At 42.2% G+C, this 20,389-nt stretch overlaps 1 protein-coding gene across 3 annotated transcripts in view; it reads left to right on the top strand.

Moving 5' to 3' along the window:
* Positions 1 to 20,389, top strand: part of MYOF (myoferlin) — a 200,765-nt gene that overhangs the window by 65,910 nt on the left and 114,466 nt on the right. For all 3 annotated transcript variants that reach the window (XM_060192064.1, XM_007516788.3, XM_060192045.1), the window contains exons 4-7: positions 3,273 to 3,381; positions 6,487 to 6,574; positions 17,886 to 18,052; positions 18,678 to 18,806. In XM_060192064.1, coding sequence (XP_060048047.1) covers positions 3,273 to 3,381; positions 6,487 to 6,574; positions 17,886 to 18,052; positions 18,678 to 18,806 — 493 coding nt within the window. The remainder of the gene's footprint in view (positions 1 to 3,272; positions 3,382 to 6,486; positions 6,575 to 17,885; positions 18,053 to 18,677; positions 18,807 to 20,389) is intronic.

Genomic DNA, 20,389 nt, shown 5'->3' with positions numbered 1-20,389 from the left:
ATCACTGGATAAACTGGCTAAAACAGGATGTCATGTCAATTTTCTTGTTTGAAGATATAACATACCTGTGCATAGAAAGTGAAGTTATTTATTAATACTGTTAAGTCAGACTGGGTGGCAGGCCGCAGATCTGTAATGTAGTCCTATTTCTGAGATGTGAGGGGAAGCATAAAATAAGGACATATGTCCACTTATAAGTGGTGTGTCCATGTTGATAACACCTTTCACTTCCTGGCTTTTGAAGATACTACTACATTTTAGAGTGAATTATTTCTTCACAAGAACTTTAGTAATTATTATCTTTCCTTGAAAGTCCATAGTTGCATCTTCTGTTCAACTAAGATTTACTCATCCTTAGTTTATGATATAAGAAACCTCTTCTATCGTTTTGAGAACTTGACGTTTACTGTTCTCTTTTTATTTGAATAGTGTTCTAGGCTATTATATTTATTTATTATTTACAATAGTACTTATTGCTACTTATTAGTGTAAGTTACTGCACATGGAGGTAAGACATAAGTAAATAGCTTTTTCAAACTCTTCTCCTTTTCTCCTCTTTCAGTATCTTTACTGAAAGTATATTCATAGGCTCTCTGCTACTTTTCTTGGCTGATAGTATTTCACAAAGAGAATGTCTTTGGTTCACCCACTCACATATCATCTTCCATATTATAACCTCTCAATTTAAAGACTTGTTTTCCACGGATCATATTTTTATATTGAAAAATTCTCTGAAAATAGGTGTTTTATGATTTCTTGGTCAATGTGTCCAACCTATAAAAATGTTTGTGGGCATTCTCCATATATAGAAACATATTTATTCTTTCCTTCATTCAGTCATATTTATTTATTTTTAAATGTTTTATTTATAAAAGGAAACATAGACTAAACCATAGGATAAGAGAGGTACAACTCCACACATTTTCCACCACCAGAACTCCGTATCCCATCCCCTCCCCTGATAGCTTTCCTATTCTTTATCCCTCTGGGAGTATGGACCCAAGGTCATTGTGGGATGCAGAAGGTGGAAGGTCTGGCTTCTGTAATTGCTTCCCCACTGAACATAGGCATTAACAGGTCGATCCATACTCCCAGCCTGCCTCTCTCTTTCCCTAGTGGGGAAGGGCTCTGGGGAAATGGAGCTCCAGGACACATTGGTGGGGTTGTCTGTCCAGGGAATTCTGGTCGGCATCATGCTGGCATCTGGAACCTGGTGGTTGAAAAGAGAGTTAACATACAAAGCCAAACAAGTTGTTGACCAATCATGGACCTAAAGACTGGAATAGTGCAGATGAAGAGTTGGTGGGTTCCTCCATTTTGTAGATAGCTAGTAGTCATATTTGAGTTATATTCCAAAGGGCCTGTGGCTATACTAGTTTTGTTTTTGTTTTTTTGCTTTTACTTTTGCTTTTTTCACCTGAGCCTGAAATCTGATATACAGGTGGATCCAAGTTATTTTCTGAGGAGATGATGTCATGGCTATAAAAAGGACCAGAAAGCTGGATCTGGGAAGAGAGTAGCTTCCTAATATGGGAAAGGGATATAAATATTGTTGACTGTAAACTCCATCGATTCATCATATTTATTAAGAAATACATTTTGCGGAGTATGGCACCAAAGTAAGAAAGCAGAAGTACACTAGAGTTTGCAGTGAGTACCTCCCTAATACTTCCTCTCCACTTTTCCAAGCTTTTGGTCCATGATTGCTCAACAATTTGTTTGGCTTTGTATGTTAACTCTCTTTTCAGTCACCAGGTTCCAGGTGTCATCAGGATGCCGGCCAGACTTCCCTAGATTGAAGACCCCACCAATGTGTCCTGGAGCTCAGCTTCCCCAGAGACCCACCCTACTAGGGAAAGAGAGAGGCAGACTGGGAGTATGGACCGACCAGTCAATGCCCATGTTCAGCGGGGAAGCAATTACAGAAGCCAGACCTTCTACCTTCTGCAACCCACAATGACCCTGGGTCCATGCTCCCAGAGGGATAGAGAATGGGAAAGCTATCAGGGGAGGGGGTGGGATATGGAGATTGGGCGGTGGGAATTGTGTGGAGTTGTACCCCCTCCTACCCTATGGTTTTGTTAATTAATCCTAAAAAAAAAAAAAAGAGAAATACATTTTGCTCTGAGTACAGGGGATAAAGTACAACCCTCCTTGCCCTTACAGAGAGCTTTACTCGAGTGAGGAGGATGCTTACATTCTCCCCCACCAATATGCTGGGTGCTTGAAGAGGTGGAGGAATAAGTGGTAGAGGCTGAAGATAGTTTCTCAGGGTCCAAGAAGAGAAGTGAACACTCAACTTTTGAATGGGAACAGCAGTTCCAGATCATATGGGGTAGCAAGTTGACCTCATCTGTCAACTAGCAACCTATTTTTATTTTGAGAAGGTCTACTGGGAGGGTAGGACTTCTTTCTCTCTTCTTCTTTTCCTTCTCTTCCTCCTCCCATTAAGCAATGTTTTTATGTGTCCTTTAAAATTTTGTCCTACCTTTCCTTATTTTATTTATTTATTTTTAACAGAGCACTGCTCAGCTCTGGCTTATGGTGGTGTGGGGGATTGAACATGGGACCTTGGAGCCCCAGGCATGAGAGTTTCTTTACATAACCATAATGCTATCTACCCCAGCTCTCTTTCTCTTTCTTTCTTCCTTCCTTCCTTCCTTCCCTCCTTCCTTCTTTCCTTCCTTTAATGTGGCATTGCAGAATGGATCAAGGGACTTGTATATACACAGTAGCAATACTACAGAGCTGTCTCTCCCTCCACAGTCCAACTTTTCTCCTCCTCTTTGAGGAGGCTAGGAGAGACAGAGTCAGAAAAATGAGCAGAGATCAAAGCACTGTTCCATCATCCATGGATGTCTGCAGTGTTATCATGGTGTTCCCATGTGGTACTAGGTGTTGAACCCAGGGCCTCATGGATGGTAAGGGATGTGCTTTACTCAGTACATCACTTCCTACCTCCCTTGCCTTACTTTTCTCATTTCTTGGGTCTTATGGGAGCTATCCTCAGCCTTCATTTTTTACCCATTATGTTATTCATGATTTGAGATATATTCCAGAGGTTCTCTGCTTTGTTTCTTGAAATGACTACTGTTTTGGAAAAGATATGTTTACTGCCAAAATACTCTGTTAGGGTGAGAACAGAAAGGCCACATATTTATAAGTGACCTTAGTGATCTCCTATGCATAGGAAGGGAGTGGGAGGTCTGAGGAGTAATTGAGAACATGTGTCATACTTAGGCTCTTGTGTACTCTCTCATGTCCCCCTGCAGATTAATTGGCACAGCCACTGTAGCCCTGAAGGATCTGATTGGAGACAAGAGCAGATCGCTGCCCTACAAACAGATCTCCTTGCTAAATGAAAGAGGGCAAGAGACTGGGGTGAGTGTTTTCTCTCGTATTAAGTATCTTCAGTGTGAGATAGTTAAAGCAAAGTTTATTAAAAGCAAGGCTATAATTATCTCACTATACAAAAAGCAAAGCCTGGTTTTGAGATCAACAAGACCATTTGGAATTGATATGGTCTTATCTCATTTCATCACCCACAAAACTAGTGAATTGGATACCCTTGGCTTTTCCATGCCAGAAATCTGTAGAGTCAGGCACTCCCTTGATTTAATTCCATCTTCTTCCATGTAAATACAGTTGGATGTGAACATTAATGTGGGGAAGGTGGCCCTGTGTTAGTCAATTCCCTTTGAAACATTCTATAGAAGGTACTTCATTCATATTACTTTGGAATGCTGAGATGCTAACATTATGATCTTATTATTACATTGGGAGCTAAATGCTTTCTGGTCATAAGCTCTCTAAGTAAGTAAACATGTTGTTTTAGCCTGATGAGGGATTAGAATGACCAACTAGAATGATCTTTCTCAAGTGCTTTTTACAAAAAGCGACTAAAGCATCACAGCTATCTGATCCACGTGATTTCTCACTAGTGCTCATAAAACTACCATATTTGTCTCATTTATTCCTAACTCCTTCATTTTTGCTAAAGAGCATGGGCAAAAGAAAAAGCACTTCCTTCTTCCCTCTGATAGAGACAGAGAAAGAGGGGAAGAAGGAGAGAGTGAAAGAAGCCATAGTACTGAAGTTTCTTTCAATGATTAGGGGTTGGGCTCAACCCTTGGGTCACATACTTGGCAAAGCAGTGCACTAGTCAAGTGAGCTATTTTGCCAGCCCAGAAAACATGTTCTAATAAAGGAAGCCATTTGTAGGCAAGAACACAAGTTATGCTTCTCAAAGTCCATTTGGAATATCAGTTTTGCAGGTTTGGCCTTCAAAATTAGAGATTTTGTGAATTAGCATTTCATTAATAAAATATAAGTTCTAAACTATAATCTGTTCAGCAAAACCTGGTTAAGAGAAATAAGGATGCATTTCAGTGATTTTTTTCTTGATGCTTTTACTTTTTAAGCACAGAAGAAAGCATATGTAGAAGCTTAAAATGGCAGAAATGTGAATGAATGACTGACTGAATGAATGAATGCTAAAAGACTCAAACTTTCACCTACCCCTTTCCTCATCTCCCTTTTCCTCTTGTTAGCAATTCCTGCACTACCTCTAAGAATACTGAGCTTATTGGAAAACCACTGATCCAAAGACAGAGCCATTCATGTACTGTGTTTCTTACTTTTCCAAAGGCAGGGCCTCACATATGCACAATTTCCCATTCCTGGGATGCTTTTACATACTAAGAGAGAGAGAGAGAGAGAGATCACAGCACTAGAGCTTCCTCTGGTGCCACATCATCTTCCAACCCCACCCCCCACCCCCCCAGCTCAACTCTGGCTTATGGTGGTGTGAGGAACTGAACCTGAAACTCTGGAGCTGTAGGCATGACAGTCTGTTTGCATAACTATTATGCTATCTTCCCTCCCACACACACACATATGCCACCCTTATTTGGAAAAGACCTTTTTTTTTTTTTTTTAAGTTTGTTCTCTCTTGGTTTTGCTGTTAAAATTCTTTTTAAAAATTATTAGTATAATGGATGGTAGTTTTAAGTATGTTTGGCAAAACAAATTAACAACTATGTTGTTTTCCCTGGCAAATATTTTTGGTGCTCTGTAGAGTAATATGAAATTTGTAGAGAAATATGATAGTCTACCCTGAAATAATGTCCCAAATGAGAAGTTTATCTCAGACAGTAAAGGTAGAAATCATTTTATTTCCTGTAATGAACTGGTATGCTTCACTCTTTCGGATAATGAAATTTACATAACATTTTCTGTTTTCCTTCTTTTATTATTTATTCATTTGTTTGTTTATTGCCTCCAGGGTTATCGCTGGGTCTCAGTACTGGCACTACAAATTCACTACTCCTGGAGGCCATTTTTTCCATTTTTTTGTTGGATAGAACAAAGAGAAATTGAGAGAGGAAGAGAAGATAGATAGGGGGAGATAAAGATAGACACCTGCAGACCTGCTTCAACTGCTTGAAGCAACCTCCCCGCTGCAGACAGGGAGCTGGCAGCTTAAACCTGGATCCTTGGTGTATCGCTTCGTACTGTGTGCTTAACCCAGTGCGCTACCACCCAGCCCCTTCTGTTTCCCTTCTTTCCTTGAATCCAAGCCACTTTGGAGTCAGTATGTATGTATGTATGTATGTATGTATGTATGTATGTATGTATGCATTTTTAGAATGTTTTTTTACTTTTTAGGAGATTTTTTTATTATATAATTATTATTTTGTTGGATAGAGACAGCCAAAAATCTAGAGGGGAGAGAGGGAGAGAGAGAGAGAGAGAGAGAGAGCTACAACCCTGCTTCACCACTTGTATACCTTTCCCACAGCAGGTGGGGGCTAGGGACTCGAACCTGGGTCCTTTATGCACTGTAACATCTGCTCCCAAACAGGTGCACCACTACCCAGTCCCTGGAGTCTCCTTTTATTCAAGAGAGTTGACAATTATCTTAAACTAAATGATTTACATACTTCTTCTTAATCAGACTCAATTTTTTTTTCTAGTCTTCTTTTATGAGTCACACTGTAATACAATTTTTGTCAACCAATCACTTAAGGTTTTTTTTAGAGAAGTGTGCTAATAAATTTCAACAATTAATAAAGCAGTCAATGAACACATAAACAACTTGATTATTTCAAAAGAGTTTCTGTGACTTTACGTTTGTGGTTTCTAGCCATCTCCTGTCAGGTCTAGAGGCTACTATCAAGTTCATGCTTGCTTGTCCCAACTTTTCTCCAGTTGATGAGTCTGCCCCTCAGCAATGTTATCATTGGCAGCGGTAACAAGTTAACTCCTTTCCCAGGCTTCTGGTTTGTTCACTCCATCTGCGCTAATGTGTGGGAAAGGTATAAGCATTTGAGTACGTGTCATCCTTTTTTACTTTTCTAGTTCCACTCTTCCAACTCCTGCTTACTTTTTCTAGGACTTTGACTCCTGCTGAATTGAGTTGCATTAACTCCCTAGAATTCTGGTGCCCTGTACTAATTCTGTCTGCAATGAATTATGTCTACCTAGGCTGCCATTGACTTGGTGATCGGCTATGAGCCACCTTCATCTCCAGATCCAAATGATCCAGAAGGGATGGGCATGCAAAGCACAAGAGGTAAGCTGACTTGGCTAAATACCCAGCCTACCCCAAGAGGAATTAAGTGCCCATAAGCAAAGAGGGTGCCGGGTAGTGGTGCACCAGGTTAAGTGCACATAGTATTAAGCTAAAGGTTCTGCACAAAGATCTGGGTTCAAGCCCCTGTTCCCCACCTGCAGGGAGGACGCTTCACAAGTGGTGAAGCAAGTTTGCAGGTGTTTTTCTGTCTCTCTCACTCCCTATCTCCCCTCCCCTGTAGAGTTCTCTCTGCCCTATCCAATAAAATGGGGGGAAAAAATGGCTGCCAGGAGCAGTGGATTCATAGTACTGGACCTGAGCCCCCACAATAACCTTGGAGGCAAAAAAAAGAGGTCTGAAAGAAAACCTTTCCTGTCATTACACTATTTGTAGCTTCCTACCCTCTTAGACGGTTTCCTTTGGAACTGCCCTGAATTGGAACATGCTTACATGGGAGAAGGGAGGGGTGAGATAGTTCCTTGCTGAAGAGTTCCAGGGAGCTGGTCCAGAACACAGATACCAGCAGGAGGTACCAAGCAAGGTGTTGCAGCTTCCACCCTATGTAGTGTTCTCTGGTTGTGAGGTTCCAAGAAGTGGCCTCACTACTCTTCATGTGTCTTTCCATGTCTTAAATGTGTGATCTCCATGTAGTGATCTCAGCTACCAGTCTTGTGGACAGTGTCCTTGGGATTTAAATCTTTTTTTCTCTACCACAGTGTTGTGTCAGGGAGTGGATATGAGCATATTTTGACTTTGAGCTATATTTTCGACTTTGCAAGAATATTATATATGCATAGCAAATATATATATTGAAAATGGTATTGAAATATAGCTTATAGGAATCAGCAAACATACAAGCAGTCATACATCATATTGGGGTACCTACAACATCCATTGTCTCTTGCTAGGTGGAGCCTCTAGTGAGAATAAAAAATAAAAATAAAAAGTCAGTACCAAATTTGATTCACAATATCCACCATCACTTGCTAGGTGGAGTCCCAGTTGAGAATTTAAAAAAAGCAGCATAAAGTCAGTTACTTAAATATCCACCCTTTCTTGGTTGGGGAACCAAAACAGTGAGGTGGTGTCCCAGTTGTGAGTCCTGGACAGAGTGCTCCTCTCCACAGGTGAAATTCCCACCAACCATTTTCAGCAAAGTCAGTTTATAGACATGAATAAACAACCTTTGTTTAGGTTGCTACTTTTGGCAGGTTCCTTTTCCCAGAAGGGCCTGTGTTTTTGTTTGCAGGGTTTATAACTGCTGAGCAACACAACAACTAGTGACTTATCTCCTCACCCCCCCACCCCTGCCCCAACCATTTTGCTTGGCTTTGGAGCCAGATGGCTCATCTGAAACCCGAGCATCCTGTTCAAGGAGGGAATTTTTTAATCTTTTGGGACTTTCAGAATGGAAGGGCCAGTTGCACCTTCAAGCTGGTGGAAGATAAACATTTAACTATTTGGAGTATTCCTAAAACTTGCTGTGTTCCAGCACATAGATAGTGCATGCTATAGAAGTGTCCAGCTCATAGTCAGATACTCTCCATCTTTATCACACATGGCCTTGACCCCTACCAGCCCCCTTAAGTCTCCCCTCTAACTGCTTCCTTTGACATACCCCATCTCTCTTCACCCAGACATCTAGAGCCTTCAGGTAGTGTCCTGGGTGGAACAAACTGGGGATGAGGTGAAGGGGAGAGGCTTTGAGCCACAGCTCAAGGGAAGATCTATAACAAGATCTCTCACACCCTAGTCCTTGACTATCTTATAGATCTTCCCTTTAGGAGTTTTTTCTCTTAGCATCTTTCCAGGGTGATGTGACTCTAAAAGTGTTTGTGTTTTCCTCTGCCCTGAGAGGGTCACTAAACACCTCCTCTTTCCCAGACTTGGCATATACCCCTGGGAAAGAGAGGCCCCACCCTGCTACCTAGAACTTTTCTTTGTTGAGAGTGTGCCCTGGCACTCTTTCCTGCCAGACTGGACACTTCAGGTCTTGTCTTGAATCTGAGTTTGCTTCTCTGGTCACCTCAGTTCTATTCAATACACATAATAGCTCCCCTTCCTGTTCTGCATATCTGTCCCATTTCCTCCCTCCCTCTTCCTTCCTTTCTTCCTTCCTTCCTTCCTTCCTTCCTTCCTCTCTCTTCTTCTTTCCCTCTCTCTCTCTTTCTTTTTCTGCTACTAGGGTTACCTATTACTGAGGCTCAGTGCCTGCGCTACAAATCCACTGCTCCTGGTGTCCTTTTTTCTCCTCTACTCCTCTTCCCTCCACTCCCTTCCTATCCTGTTCCCTCCCCTCTCCTCCTCTTCCCTCCCCTCTCCTTCTCTCCTCTCTTAAATTATCTCTCTCTCTCTCTCCTTTTCTTTCTACTTGATAAAACAGAGAGAAATTGAGAGGGAGAGAGAGAGAGACATCTGCAGACCTGCTTCACCTTCTCTCTCTCTTCACCTCACATCTGCAGACCTCTTCACCTTTCCCCTTTCATGTGAGGACGGGTAGTTTTGGACCTAAGTCCTTGTGCATGGTAACGTGTACACAACTGGATGTGCCACTGCCCAGAGCTGAAAATGTCTCATGTATCTCTCTTTGTTTCTGGTGATTACCAGAAATCCTTGGATACCCTTGGCTTATAGATACATTGTTTCAGTCTCTGTTTCTACTGTCATACAGTCTCCTGGGTGTGCCTCTCTGTGTGTCTGTATCCAAATTTCTCACCTCTTATAATGATAACCAGTCCTTGAATTTGGGACCACCCTCATCCAGTATGATCTCATATTAACTTAATTATATCTAAACTCAGAAAACATGTGATTTCTCTGAAGTAAAATGTTGCTTCCTTTAAAAGAAAAAAAAGACAACGATCAATTCTTGAGAGTACAAAGCACTCTGGGAAGAAAACTCTTGCCTTCTAGGCTTCCTCTGCCTGAAGTTCCCTCTCTTCACCTCTTGGATTGTCTTGGCAGAGCTAAGGCTCCATTGGTGCTATGAATGGACTGTTCACCCATCCTTTTAGGAAGCTGATTCTCAGAAAGCTCTGCCTGGCAGTTGGCCAAGGTCTTCACCTGAAATTCTGTAGAACCCTTGATACTCCTAGATGGAGAAAAGAAATGAACCAGATATAGAATTCCTTTATTTGGCTCTCAAAAAAAAGTCTCTGTGTGTGTGTGTGTGTGTGTGTGTGTGTGTGTGTGTGTGTGCGTGTGTGTGTGTGTATGATTAAATGGGTTACAAGATTTTAAGATTATAGTGCATAGTTCTACACCACACCCACTACCAAAGTTCTGTGTTCCTATTCACCCAGCTCCTAAAGATAACCACTATACTTCTCACAAGTTTTAAAAATGATGAAAGAGCGAGAGAAAGAGGGAGAGAGAGAGAGAGAGACGGGGGGGAGAGAGAGAGATTCATTCAGATGTGTGATAGAAGGGAAACATGTTTTGGAAGGTTGGCTGGGAGTGCCAGGCTAAGACATTTGTTCTTGATAGATGCACTATGGGGGGGGGGGGGTCTGTGAAGGATTTTCTTTTCTTCTTCTTTTTTAAATTTTTTTTTATTTATTCCCTTTTGTTGCCCTTTTTGTTTTATTGTTGAAGTTATTGTTGTTGTTGTCATTGTTGGATAAGACAGAAATGGAGAGAGATGGGGAAGACAGAGGGGGGAGAGAAAGATAGACACCTACAGACCTGCTTTACCGCTTGTGAAGCGACTCTCCTGCAGGTGGGGAGCTGGGGGCTTGAACCAAGATCCTTATGCCAGTCCTTGCGCTTTGCACCACATGCGCTTAACCCGCTGCATTACTGCCCAACTCCTTGTGAAGCATTTTCTAAGTAAGAGACTGACTTACTCAGAGCTGAACTTGAAGATGACCAATGCATTGAAAACTATTGCAGATACTGCTTTTAAAATTGGGTTTGTCCAGGAAATGGATTTGCACTAGGCTGACTTTTCCCTTTTCTCAATTTCTCTCTGTCCTATTGAAAACTAAAAAATCAGGGACTGGGTGGTAGCACACCTGGTTGAGCACACATCCGCCCTGGTTGTTAGCCAGAGCTGGTACTCACGGGCTCCCTACCCCACCCTCCCCCGGACCCGCAGAAGCTTCAGGCTGGGAAGCTGCACTGGCATCCTGTGTGTCTCTTTGTGTCTGTGTCTCTCTCAGTGTGTGTCTCTCTCTGTGTGAAGATCCAGGTTCAAGCCCCCTGGTCCCCACCTACAGGGGAAAAGCTTTGTGAACGGTGAAGCGGAATTGTAAGTGTCTCTCTGTCTCCCTCTTCTCTCTCAATTTCTGGCTGTCTCTATCCAATAAATAAAAAGATTTAAAAAATTTTTTTTAATTAAAAAAAAGAAAAAGAAAATCAAGTTGGTTATCGTAGAGAAGTGATTCTTAGGTTTTAGCCAAGGGAGATCTTTCAGTTTGCAGGTTTCTAGCATCTGCCCCAGAGAATATAATTTAACTAGTATGAAGGGAAACCTTCCAATATATTTGGTTAATAGGGGCTTCCAAGAGATTGTCATAAAAATCAGTTTTAGAGGTTGCTTGAAAGGCCTTGACGTTGAGCATTTTACCTGATTTACATAATCTTGCATAAATTCAAACTATTCTCTAAGCAATTTTTCTGAGACTGGTCCCATCCTTGATCAACCCAAAGCAAGTACAACCAGAATTTCCATGCATTTATTGGCATTAATATTAAGCCTTTATTGGCATTACTGTTTGGTGAGGGACTTTTCCTTAGTACCTTTGCTCTGGACTATAATTTGGAGCCACTCCAAAAGGTTGTTAGGGTACGTATAGTCCTGCTTACCCAAGGATTGGGTGAAGGGTAATGAATTGCTCATGGTTGAGTGAGGCCCCAAAATGTTATTATTCAACATTCTAACTTAATCAGTGTGTTATCTTCAAAATGTTTTCATGCTTTGAAACTTACTTTTCCTGTCCTGTGGCGACTAGATATAGGCTCTTTGTTCTGATTTTACGATGACCTTTAGCCCAAGGTAATTGCTTTAGGCAGTACCAACCCTTAACAAGAGTCGTCATGAGAAACTTAATTAATATCATGGGCAGAGACTGGTGTTCTAGGATTCTGGAGGGAAAAAAAAAAAAAACAGGATTGCTGTGAGACTATAGAAAATACTAACGAAAGCATAAAATGTTCCAGAAAAGGCACTCCATCAAAGAACAGAAGAGGGTTGGAAAGCATGAAAAGAGTAGAATGAGTACTTGGTTAAAAGGCTTCCTAGGGATTGGGGGACGACAAATTCTATATTCTGAGTTAAGCACAAGCCATCAGTGATGAGGCAAATAAATGCTCCTCTTCCTCACCCAATTCAAGATGCTGCCTTCATTTGGGGGAGTTCTAAGAGAACTTTCAACTGATCAGATTAAGGTGATGGACCAACCCGGGAAAAGAAATAGTCTGCAGATATGGCGACATAGGAATGATTGAAAACCCACTCTTCTCTGTTTGATGGGAGGAGCATGTAGGAGCCAGGAGGGAATAGAGGAGCTGTTATACCCAGTGGGAAAGGCACAATGGGCATGTCAAAGCAAACTTTAATGCATTATAATGTTACCATGGACTGCCAGTTTTTCACCACTGGGCAAAGAGAAGCCACACAGGGCAAGTGTTACTGTCACTTTAATTTTATGATCACAAAGTTTAAGTGGAATTACAAGACTACTCCATCATCTTACCTTATTTCCATGTTATCTGTTTCAATGTTTCCTGAGTCTTAGACTGAGAGGGTCCCAAGTAATTCACATAGGATAATTTGCAGCACTGTTGCCATTGAGCTTCTGGAAGGGAGAACAGTACACCTCAGGAATTATGAAGACGTGTTGCTAAGTTGCTGTAGTTGTCCCTCACACTGAAGTGTTAACTAAAGCATCACTTATAACCAAGGATGGGTTAAATAGGGAGTTACTGACAGATGATTGTTGACTGTAGTCCAAAGCTTGGTCAGTTTGACTAAGTGACATGGTAATTATTGTGGGAGGCAGGATAAAAGACCATCTCACAGTCCTCAGACAGCAAAATTGAGTTAAATGAAAAAAAGAAAGAAAAAAGAAGGGGAAAAGACAGAAATGATGACTATGGGAGGTTCTGTGTAGTACATAAGGTGTTTTGTTTTGTTGTTTTCCTAATTGTAGGTAATATTTCAGCATGTTCTTTTCTCCCCACCCCTTCCCCTCCTTTTCCTTCTCCTCTCCCTCCTCTTCCTTTAACCAAAGCACTGTTAGCTTATGGTGGTGTGGCGAATTAATTGAACCTGAAACTTTCGAGACTCAGAAATGAAAGCCTTTTTGAAACCATTTTGCTGCCCCCCCCCCCATCTATATCATGTTCTCATTTTGTTGGTAATACAAACAGTATTAAGTAAGTCCAGTAGGGAGAAAGAAACTGATGAACGGATGAGTTGGCCTCAGATCAGGGAACACAGACCCACTCCTTCCCTTCAGCAACTGTAGAAGGAGCAAAGGCAGGTAGAATGGTTAATTTGAGTTGGGAGGATATGAAATTTCTCTTTGGTTGCCAGTTTTCTCAATAAAATAATAATTAGAATAGTTAGCTTATGGGGACAAAAATTGAGAGGGTATAGGAATCATCTGAGTGGCAAATTGGGTAGCATTTCAGAAAGGTAGGGTTATTTGACCTTGCTGGTTCATGACCCTCTCAGTCTAGAACCCAGGAAACACTGAAACAGATAATATGGAGATATGGTAAAATGATGGGGTAGTCTTGTGATTCCACTTAAACTGTGATCATGAAATTAAAGTAAGATCAGTCGGTAGGGCATGTTCTTCTCAGCTAGGTACAGCTCCCTTGGTGCAGGATAGAATATGTAGAGAGCTGAAAATACAGGCAAATCCAATAAAATGAGAGAAAGGAAGGGGTTGAGTGGTACATAGGAGAAGACCAAGCATGCAGAAGAAATGAAAGGAAGGGAACGTGATGTGGTCAATGGACTGGGGCTACCTGTGTGGCTGCAGATTTGTGAATGGAGTAAGAGAGAGAAGAAAGGACACCAAATATCACCCCTCTAGTGGATTGAACAGTGTTCCTGCTGCCACCCCCCAAATTCTCATCTACATAGAACCTCAGATTGAAATATTATTTGGAAATAGGATCTTCTCAGATTTAGTTACTCAAACTAACATGAAATCATACTGGAACTAGAGTAGACCCTAAATGCAATGACCAGTATGCCCTTGTGAGAGGAGGTGAGGACATATAGGGAAGAATGCCTTGTGGCAACAGAGGAGAAAAAGATTGGGTGGGTACAAGCTCAAAGGCAGGAGTTACAGGTAGTCACCAGCTACCTGTAAGAGGGAAGAAAGAACTTTCCCCTAGAGACTTCCAAGAGAGGGCGGTCCTACCAACAAGTCCTGAGCTTGAACTTATAGGGTTCAGGACTGGAAGAGAGTATGTTTCTATTAAGTCACCTCACGTGTGGTCAGTCCTTTGTTATAACTGTCCTAGAAAACAGAGACATCCAGTCACTACTCATATCTCAACTTAATGTTGCCCTTGGTGGTCATGAAATAGTCATTGTATATTCACTTGGCTCTAGTTCAAATCCTTCCTGGATTTCATTAACAGGATATGCCACTATGCCCGTAATGTGTGGGCAATGAAACAACTTGTGCAGAAGGGTGTGTTGAATAATGCCCTACGGGTTACCCTCATTCTTGGTGGAACACTTAAGGTAGTATTGTTTAATCCTGTGCAGTTTCCTGCCACATAAAAGAGTGACTTCCTGTTCAAATAGCCTTCTGCTCTGCCAAGATGTGGCCTTTGCCATGATTTAAGTTGTTTTTCTCAGAAACCGTTCTTTTGACCTAAAATCTGAATAGTAGAAGATGTTTCTAGAAGAAATTAGCTCTTCATTACATGCAGTCTGTTTCTGGAGCAGCCGTGGGAGTTTGAGCTTTTGTTGAGAGCTCAACATCAAAAAGGGGAACCCTATACCCCTCCATTTTCTTTGCTTGCTGCTGTAGAAAGCCACCAACCCAAGTGGAACAGCCCACAACAGGAAGGGAGCTCTACTTGGGCTCAGAATGAATGAAGTCAGTCTTAATTGTTGGAAGATCCTTAAAGCCACTTCCCTGTGTAAAACACATTTGCAGAAGGAGATTCTGACTTTTTGTGCTTCCCCAAGGCTATGCCCAAGTTGGGAGGAGTGCCACTCAAACTGTCTGATACCCTTCCTGAGAGCTGCAGGAGCTTTGTCAAACTACTGATGAATGTGAAAAGGTACACATGGAGTTAATAACCCTCTTGTTCACCAAGAATTCCATATTCAAGCAAGCCCTTCTGTGGGTGTTGGTTTTCTACAGAAACAAAGTAGAAAAGAGCACATCCTTTACTTCTGAGAGTCTTTGGTAGTGGGGAAACCCAGATGATTAACAATAGATGTGAGATTATGTGAAGGAACAGGATGGAACAATGTCTGTAGACATGAGAAATGTGACTCCTCTGGGAGAAATAGGGAGGGTCTATCCCAGAGCTCTATGTTTCATGGCAATCTTTTTCGTTTGTTTGTTTGTTTGTTTGTGATTTAATAATGATCAACAAGATTGTGGGATAAGGGGTACAATTCCCACCACCAGAGTGCTATATTCCATCCCCCTCATCGGAAGTTTCCCTATTCTTTATTCCTCTGAGAGGAATTCTTTATTCTTTATTCCTCTTTATTTTATTTCTTTATTTAATTTAATTTATTTTATTTCTTTATTTATTTAATTAATTTAATTAATTTCTTTATTTAACTTAATTCATTTAATTTATTTCTTTCTTTAATTTAATTTATTTTATTTCTTTATTTAATTTCCCTATTCCTTATTCCTCTGAGAGGCCAAAGATCTTTATGGGGTACAGAAGATGAGAGGTCTGGCTTCTGTAACTACTTCTCTGCTGGACATGAGCATTTACAGGTCGATCCAGTCTGGGACAACTTTTACTTCCTTGTGGCTGACCTTTCTCAACCTGTGTCCCTCACCCTCAGGCCCCGGACCATACACTGATGGTTCCAGTCTCACCCACCATCCATCTCTGTTGTCCAAAAACATTTTAGTATTCTGTGCTCCATCCAAAAATCAGTTTCTCAACAAAACTTAAAATTCAAAAATTCATTTATTGGATGCTGTTCTATTTCAAATACTGTGCTAAAGATTTTGCCTGTAGATTAAGTTTATCTTCACAACAGTTCTATTGTGAATATTATTACTTCTTCCTTTTTACAAATGAAGAGACAAAGAGAAATTAAGAAACTTGTTCAAGCTTACAGAACTCACAACTGGGCAACAAGGTTCTAGAGTCCATGCTTTAAAAAATTGTTGCCATATGGCAATGCAGTCAAACTAATTCATGCTAGGGTACAAGTGACTGACAGGTGACGCCATGTGGACAGTAAGTTTCTGACTGGATTATGCATTTGGAAGGGAAGAATTTCAGACTCCAAAGACAGGAAGTATGAATTCTTATATTTTGGGGGACAAATTGACTAGTTCTCTGGGTTTTCCTGTATTACAGGGATCACTGGGAGTTTATACCTTTTGTCTATTCAGGAAAGCTGAACTTTGTCAACAAGTTTCAAAAAGTTTGTGCATAAAATTAGAGATATAGGGCCAGGCGGTGGCATTCCTGGTTAAGTTCTCACATTATAGTGCACAAGGACCCAGGTTCACATCCCTGATCCCCACCTGCAGGGGGAAAGCTTCACAAGTGTTGAAGCAGGGCTGCAGGTCTCTCTCTTCCCCCCCTCAGTTTCTCTGTCTCTATGCAAAATTGTTGTTTTCGCCGGGCTGGCTTCACGGGCGGGTAACAGACGACCAGGGACTCATGGTTGAGCTGTAGGCAGTATCTCTTTATTCATGCAGGATGCAGCACAATCTAAGCCGAGCTAAGCTAAACTCAAGGTAAAGTACCCTAAAACTCACAATGCTGTCTTTATATATACTTGCCAAGTAGGGTGGAAACAGGATGTGACATAGAGAGGGTGGAGAGAAAAGTGACTGGTGAAAATCAGAGTGTGACAAGGAGGGGGTGGAGCAGGCGAGAATCCTATCACTGAACCACCAATGCCCTGGAGGGAGTGCTTTATGTAAATGTAAAAGTGACTTATGTAAATAGACCAAAGCTTTGAATGGGATTAAATCTATCCCTATATAGGCATATGGTCAAGCAGAAGCCAGGGGGAGCTGGCATACTATCCAACACAAAATGAATAAATAAAAATATTTTTTATAATTTAATTAAAGCGATTTCCAGAAGACCGAGTGGCTTTTTTTGTTGTTGTTGCACAAGGGATCAAATCCAGGAGGTGTTTACTCCACTTTCCTAGTCTTTTTATTCTATTTTATTATGAGATTTAAATAGAGAAGGATAATGAGTATGCAAACACTACTTTTTATCCACAGAGTGTTTTGGTACCCTCATTTATTGCCCTCACATGTAAAAGACATGTTCTTTACTTCTAAGTCACCTCCCTGGCTCTGACTTTCATTATTTTATGGAGAAAAAGATCTGTGCTTTTTTTAAGGCAGAAGGAAGGTTACCATGGAGACAGAGCCACTGGCAGTACTTGAGAAAGGAGGGATGTGACATTTGGAGAATCCAAAGAGTTAAAAAGAAGTAGCTCAGACCACAGGAGGTTCACTCTGCTAATCAGGAAGTACCTTCTCCCTGAGTGTGAAAGGGCAGCTAAGTGAGCAGCTGATGTGGGCAAATGTGTGGGAGTGACAAAGTAGGAACAGAAAGGGAGCTCAAGGCCAGAAAACTAGAGCTAAGTGTCTCATCTGCCTTGTGGGTGGAAAGGCATCTGTGAATTTGGACTCACAGACAGAGAGGAGATAATACAAAGCCTGGCTGAGTGAGTCTTGAGCCAGAAGACCTGTGGTGGGAAAGGTAGAATGAAGGCACGGATCCATTTTCCCCCTGCACGGATCCATTTTCCCATGGTAGGCATGTTCCCCACTTCCTGTCCAAGCCTCCAAACTTCACCTCCACCTCAGCCCAGATTCCCAAACCAGCACAAGTTGGGTCCAACAATGCAATCCCCTCTTACCCTCCCTGTGGTCTCTGGCATTCTCCTGGCCACTTCTGAGAGAATCCGACTGGGCTTCCCAATGCACCATGGCCACTACTGAGAGAAACTGTATCTAGGTCCCAAGTGTTACATAGGAGCTTCTCTTTCATTTGCTTCCTCTAGAGCACAAGCACTTTCCTTGTCCAGGAAACCAGAGCATCAGATGTTTACAGAACAGGGGTCATCAGTCATCTCTGACTGGATTCCATTTTGGTGTTTTAGGAGAAGAGGAAGAGGATGAAGGTGATGAAAATAGGTTTGACAGCATGGTCAGGGGTCCTGGACCAAGGGCACCAGGCGGAATGGCGTCTGAAGCTCAGCTTGCTCGCAGGCTCACAAAAGGAAAGAACAGCAGGCGGATGCTGTCCAGTAAGCCACAGGACTTCCAGGTAGGAAGGGCCCAGCCCACATCCTTGCTTGCCCACTGGACTGTTCAGCTTCTGGCAATTTCAAGGTCATGAGAAAGATCTATTCCTTTCTATGGGCAGTGACTCACCTAAGAAGAGACATACACCATGCAAGCAGAGACTTAGTAAAAAGAGCTCTCTGTCTTCCCTCTTCTCTTGGGAGGAGAGCTAGTCAAGTCAGATAAGGCTCTTCAAGGAAATGAAATTGTCTTCCTTCCTTTTGCTGAAATTAAAGAGCTAATAAATGAAAAAAAAAATGCACAGGTATTGCATTGTTTTACAACTCTGGACATGGCACTGGGCTTGGAGACAGCTGTGGAGTGAATTTGTAGCTCCCAGGGCTCAGAAAGACCATGGAGAAGAATCCTGTCCTTTCCAGGGACAACTCAACTCTGTCAACTCCACAACCTAACTCTAACCCTAGCCCACCCCTTTAGGAACGAGTGCAGATGGCTGCTCCCAACTCCATGAGCACCAGTACCTTGTGAAGCTGTCCTGGCTGGTTTCAGCCATCCTTACAGTGAATGCACTGGAGCAACACCTGAGGATTCTTTTGCACTGATTTCTAGGGAAGGATCAGTAACAACACAACCTTCTGTGCTTGCAGATCCGTGTCCGAGTGATTGAGGGTCGGCAGTTAAGTGGCAACAACATAAGGCCCGTGGTCAAAGTCCATATCTGTGGTCAGACACACCGAACAAGGATTAAGAGGGGAAACAATCCCTTTTTTGATGAGGTAAATGGAGGAATGCTTGCTGTGGCTCACTGAGTCTGTTCTATGTGTGTACTCTTTCCTGCTTTTCACCCACCTCTCCTTGTCCCACGTGGGAGGAGAACAATTGTGCAAATATAACTGCTCAGGACAGTGCAAAGTTCCACCCTTAACATGATGTATTGAGAAACACTGGGGGAGGGGGCTGGCAAAATAGCTCCCGTGAGGGGGTCAGGCGGTAGCGCAGTGGGATAAGTGCACATGGCGCAAAGCACAAGTTCGAGCCCCCAGTTCCCCACCTGCAGAGACATCACTTCACGGGCCGTGAAGCAGGTCTGCAGGTGTCTTTCTCTCCTCCATCTGTCTCCCCTCCTCTCTTGACTTCTCTCTGACCTAACAGCAACAATAGCAATGACAACTATAATAATGACAACAACAAGAGTAATAACAAGGGCAACAAAATGGGAGAAATGGCCTCTAAGAGCAGTGAATTTGTAGTGCAGACACTGAACCTCAGCAATAACCTTGGAGGCAAATAAAATAAAATATAATATTAAATTAAATTAAAAAATAATAAATAAAAAGCTCCCATGATAGTGAGATGCTTTGCCATGTGTGTGGTCCAGGTTTGAGTCCAGGCCCCACCACACTGAAGGGAGCTTAGGTGACCACTTTCACTCTGTCTCCCTCTCTATTTCTCCCACCCCTCTCAGTTCTGTCCTAAGGAGCAGCTATAACCCTGGTGGCAAAAAACAAACAAATAAACAAATGAAGTAATATGTGTGAAAGGGGAGCAACTATAAGTAAAAAGATTTATTTCCTTTCCTTTACTGAGAATGTTGCCTGGTTCTGTTTACCTAGTATGACATTCATCTAAACGCTTACTGCTTTGATAGTCATCTCAAGTACTTCTTCTAGCGTTTGCCCTTCTTCCGTAGCCAGTCAACAGCGTCAGGTTGAGCCTGATGTAAAGTTTTGAGATCTCCTTTGAATCTGGAGAGGTGGCAGTCGTTGACTATGTGGGTCGTAGTCTGTCTGTAGCCGCAGGGACAGTTCGGGTCGTCTCTGGCTCCGCAGCGATGGAACATAGCGGCGCACCGGCCATGGCCTATTCGATACAAAACTCCATTATTAGGATTGCAAAGTGAAGTCAGTTCACGGATTTTCAGAACTTAGACACCCTCTGTTTTGAAAGCATATTTCTGAGCTCACACATAACTAGGCTTGAACTTGTGTCATGTGCATGACAAAGCAATCACCCTCTCAGGTGAGGTATCTTTTTGTTTGTTTTGCCTTCAGGGTTATCACTGGGGCTCGGTGCCTACACTATGAACTCACTGCTCCTATGGCCATTTTTTTTTCTTATTTTTTGGATAGGACAGAGACAAATTCAGAGGGGAGGGGAAGATGGAGAGGGAGAGAAAAAGACAGATACCTGCAGACCTGGTTCAGTGCTTATGAAGCGACCCCCCTGCAGAGGGGGAGCCAGGGGCTTGAACCAGGATCCTTGTGCAGGTACTTGTGCGCTTAACCTGGTGCAACACCTCCCACCCCCCTCAGGTGAGGTACAGTATTGTGGTATCTGGAATTTTTTATCATCCACTTTA

Source organism: Erinaceus europaeus, chromosome 1 (genome assembly GCF_950295315.1).
Source record: "Erinaceus europaeus chromosome 1, mEriEur2.1, whole genome shotgun sequence".
NCBI lineage: Eukaryota > Metazoa > Chordata > Mammalia > Eulipotyphla > Erinaceidae > Erinaceus > Erinaceus europaeus.
Note: the sequence above shows the minus strand (reverse complement) of the source record. Positions and strands in the feature narration are given on the sequence as shown.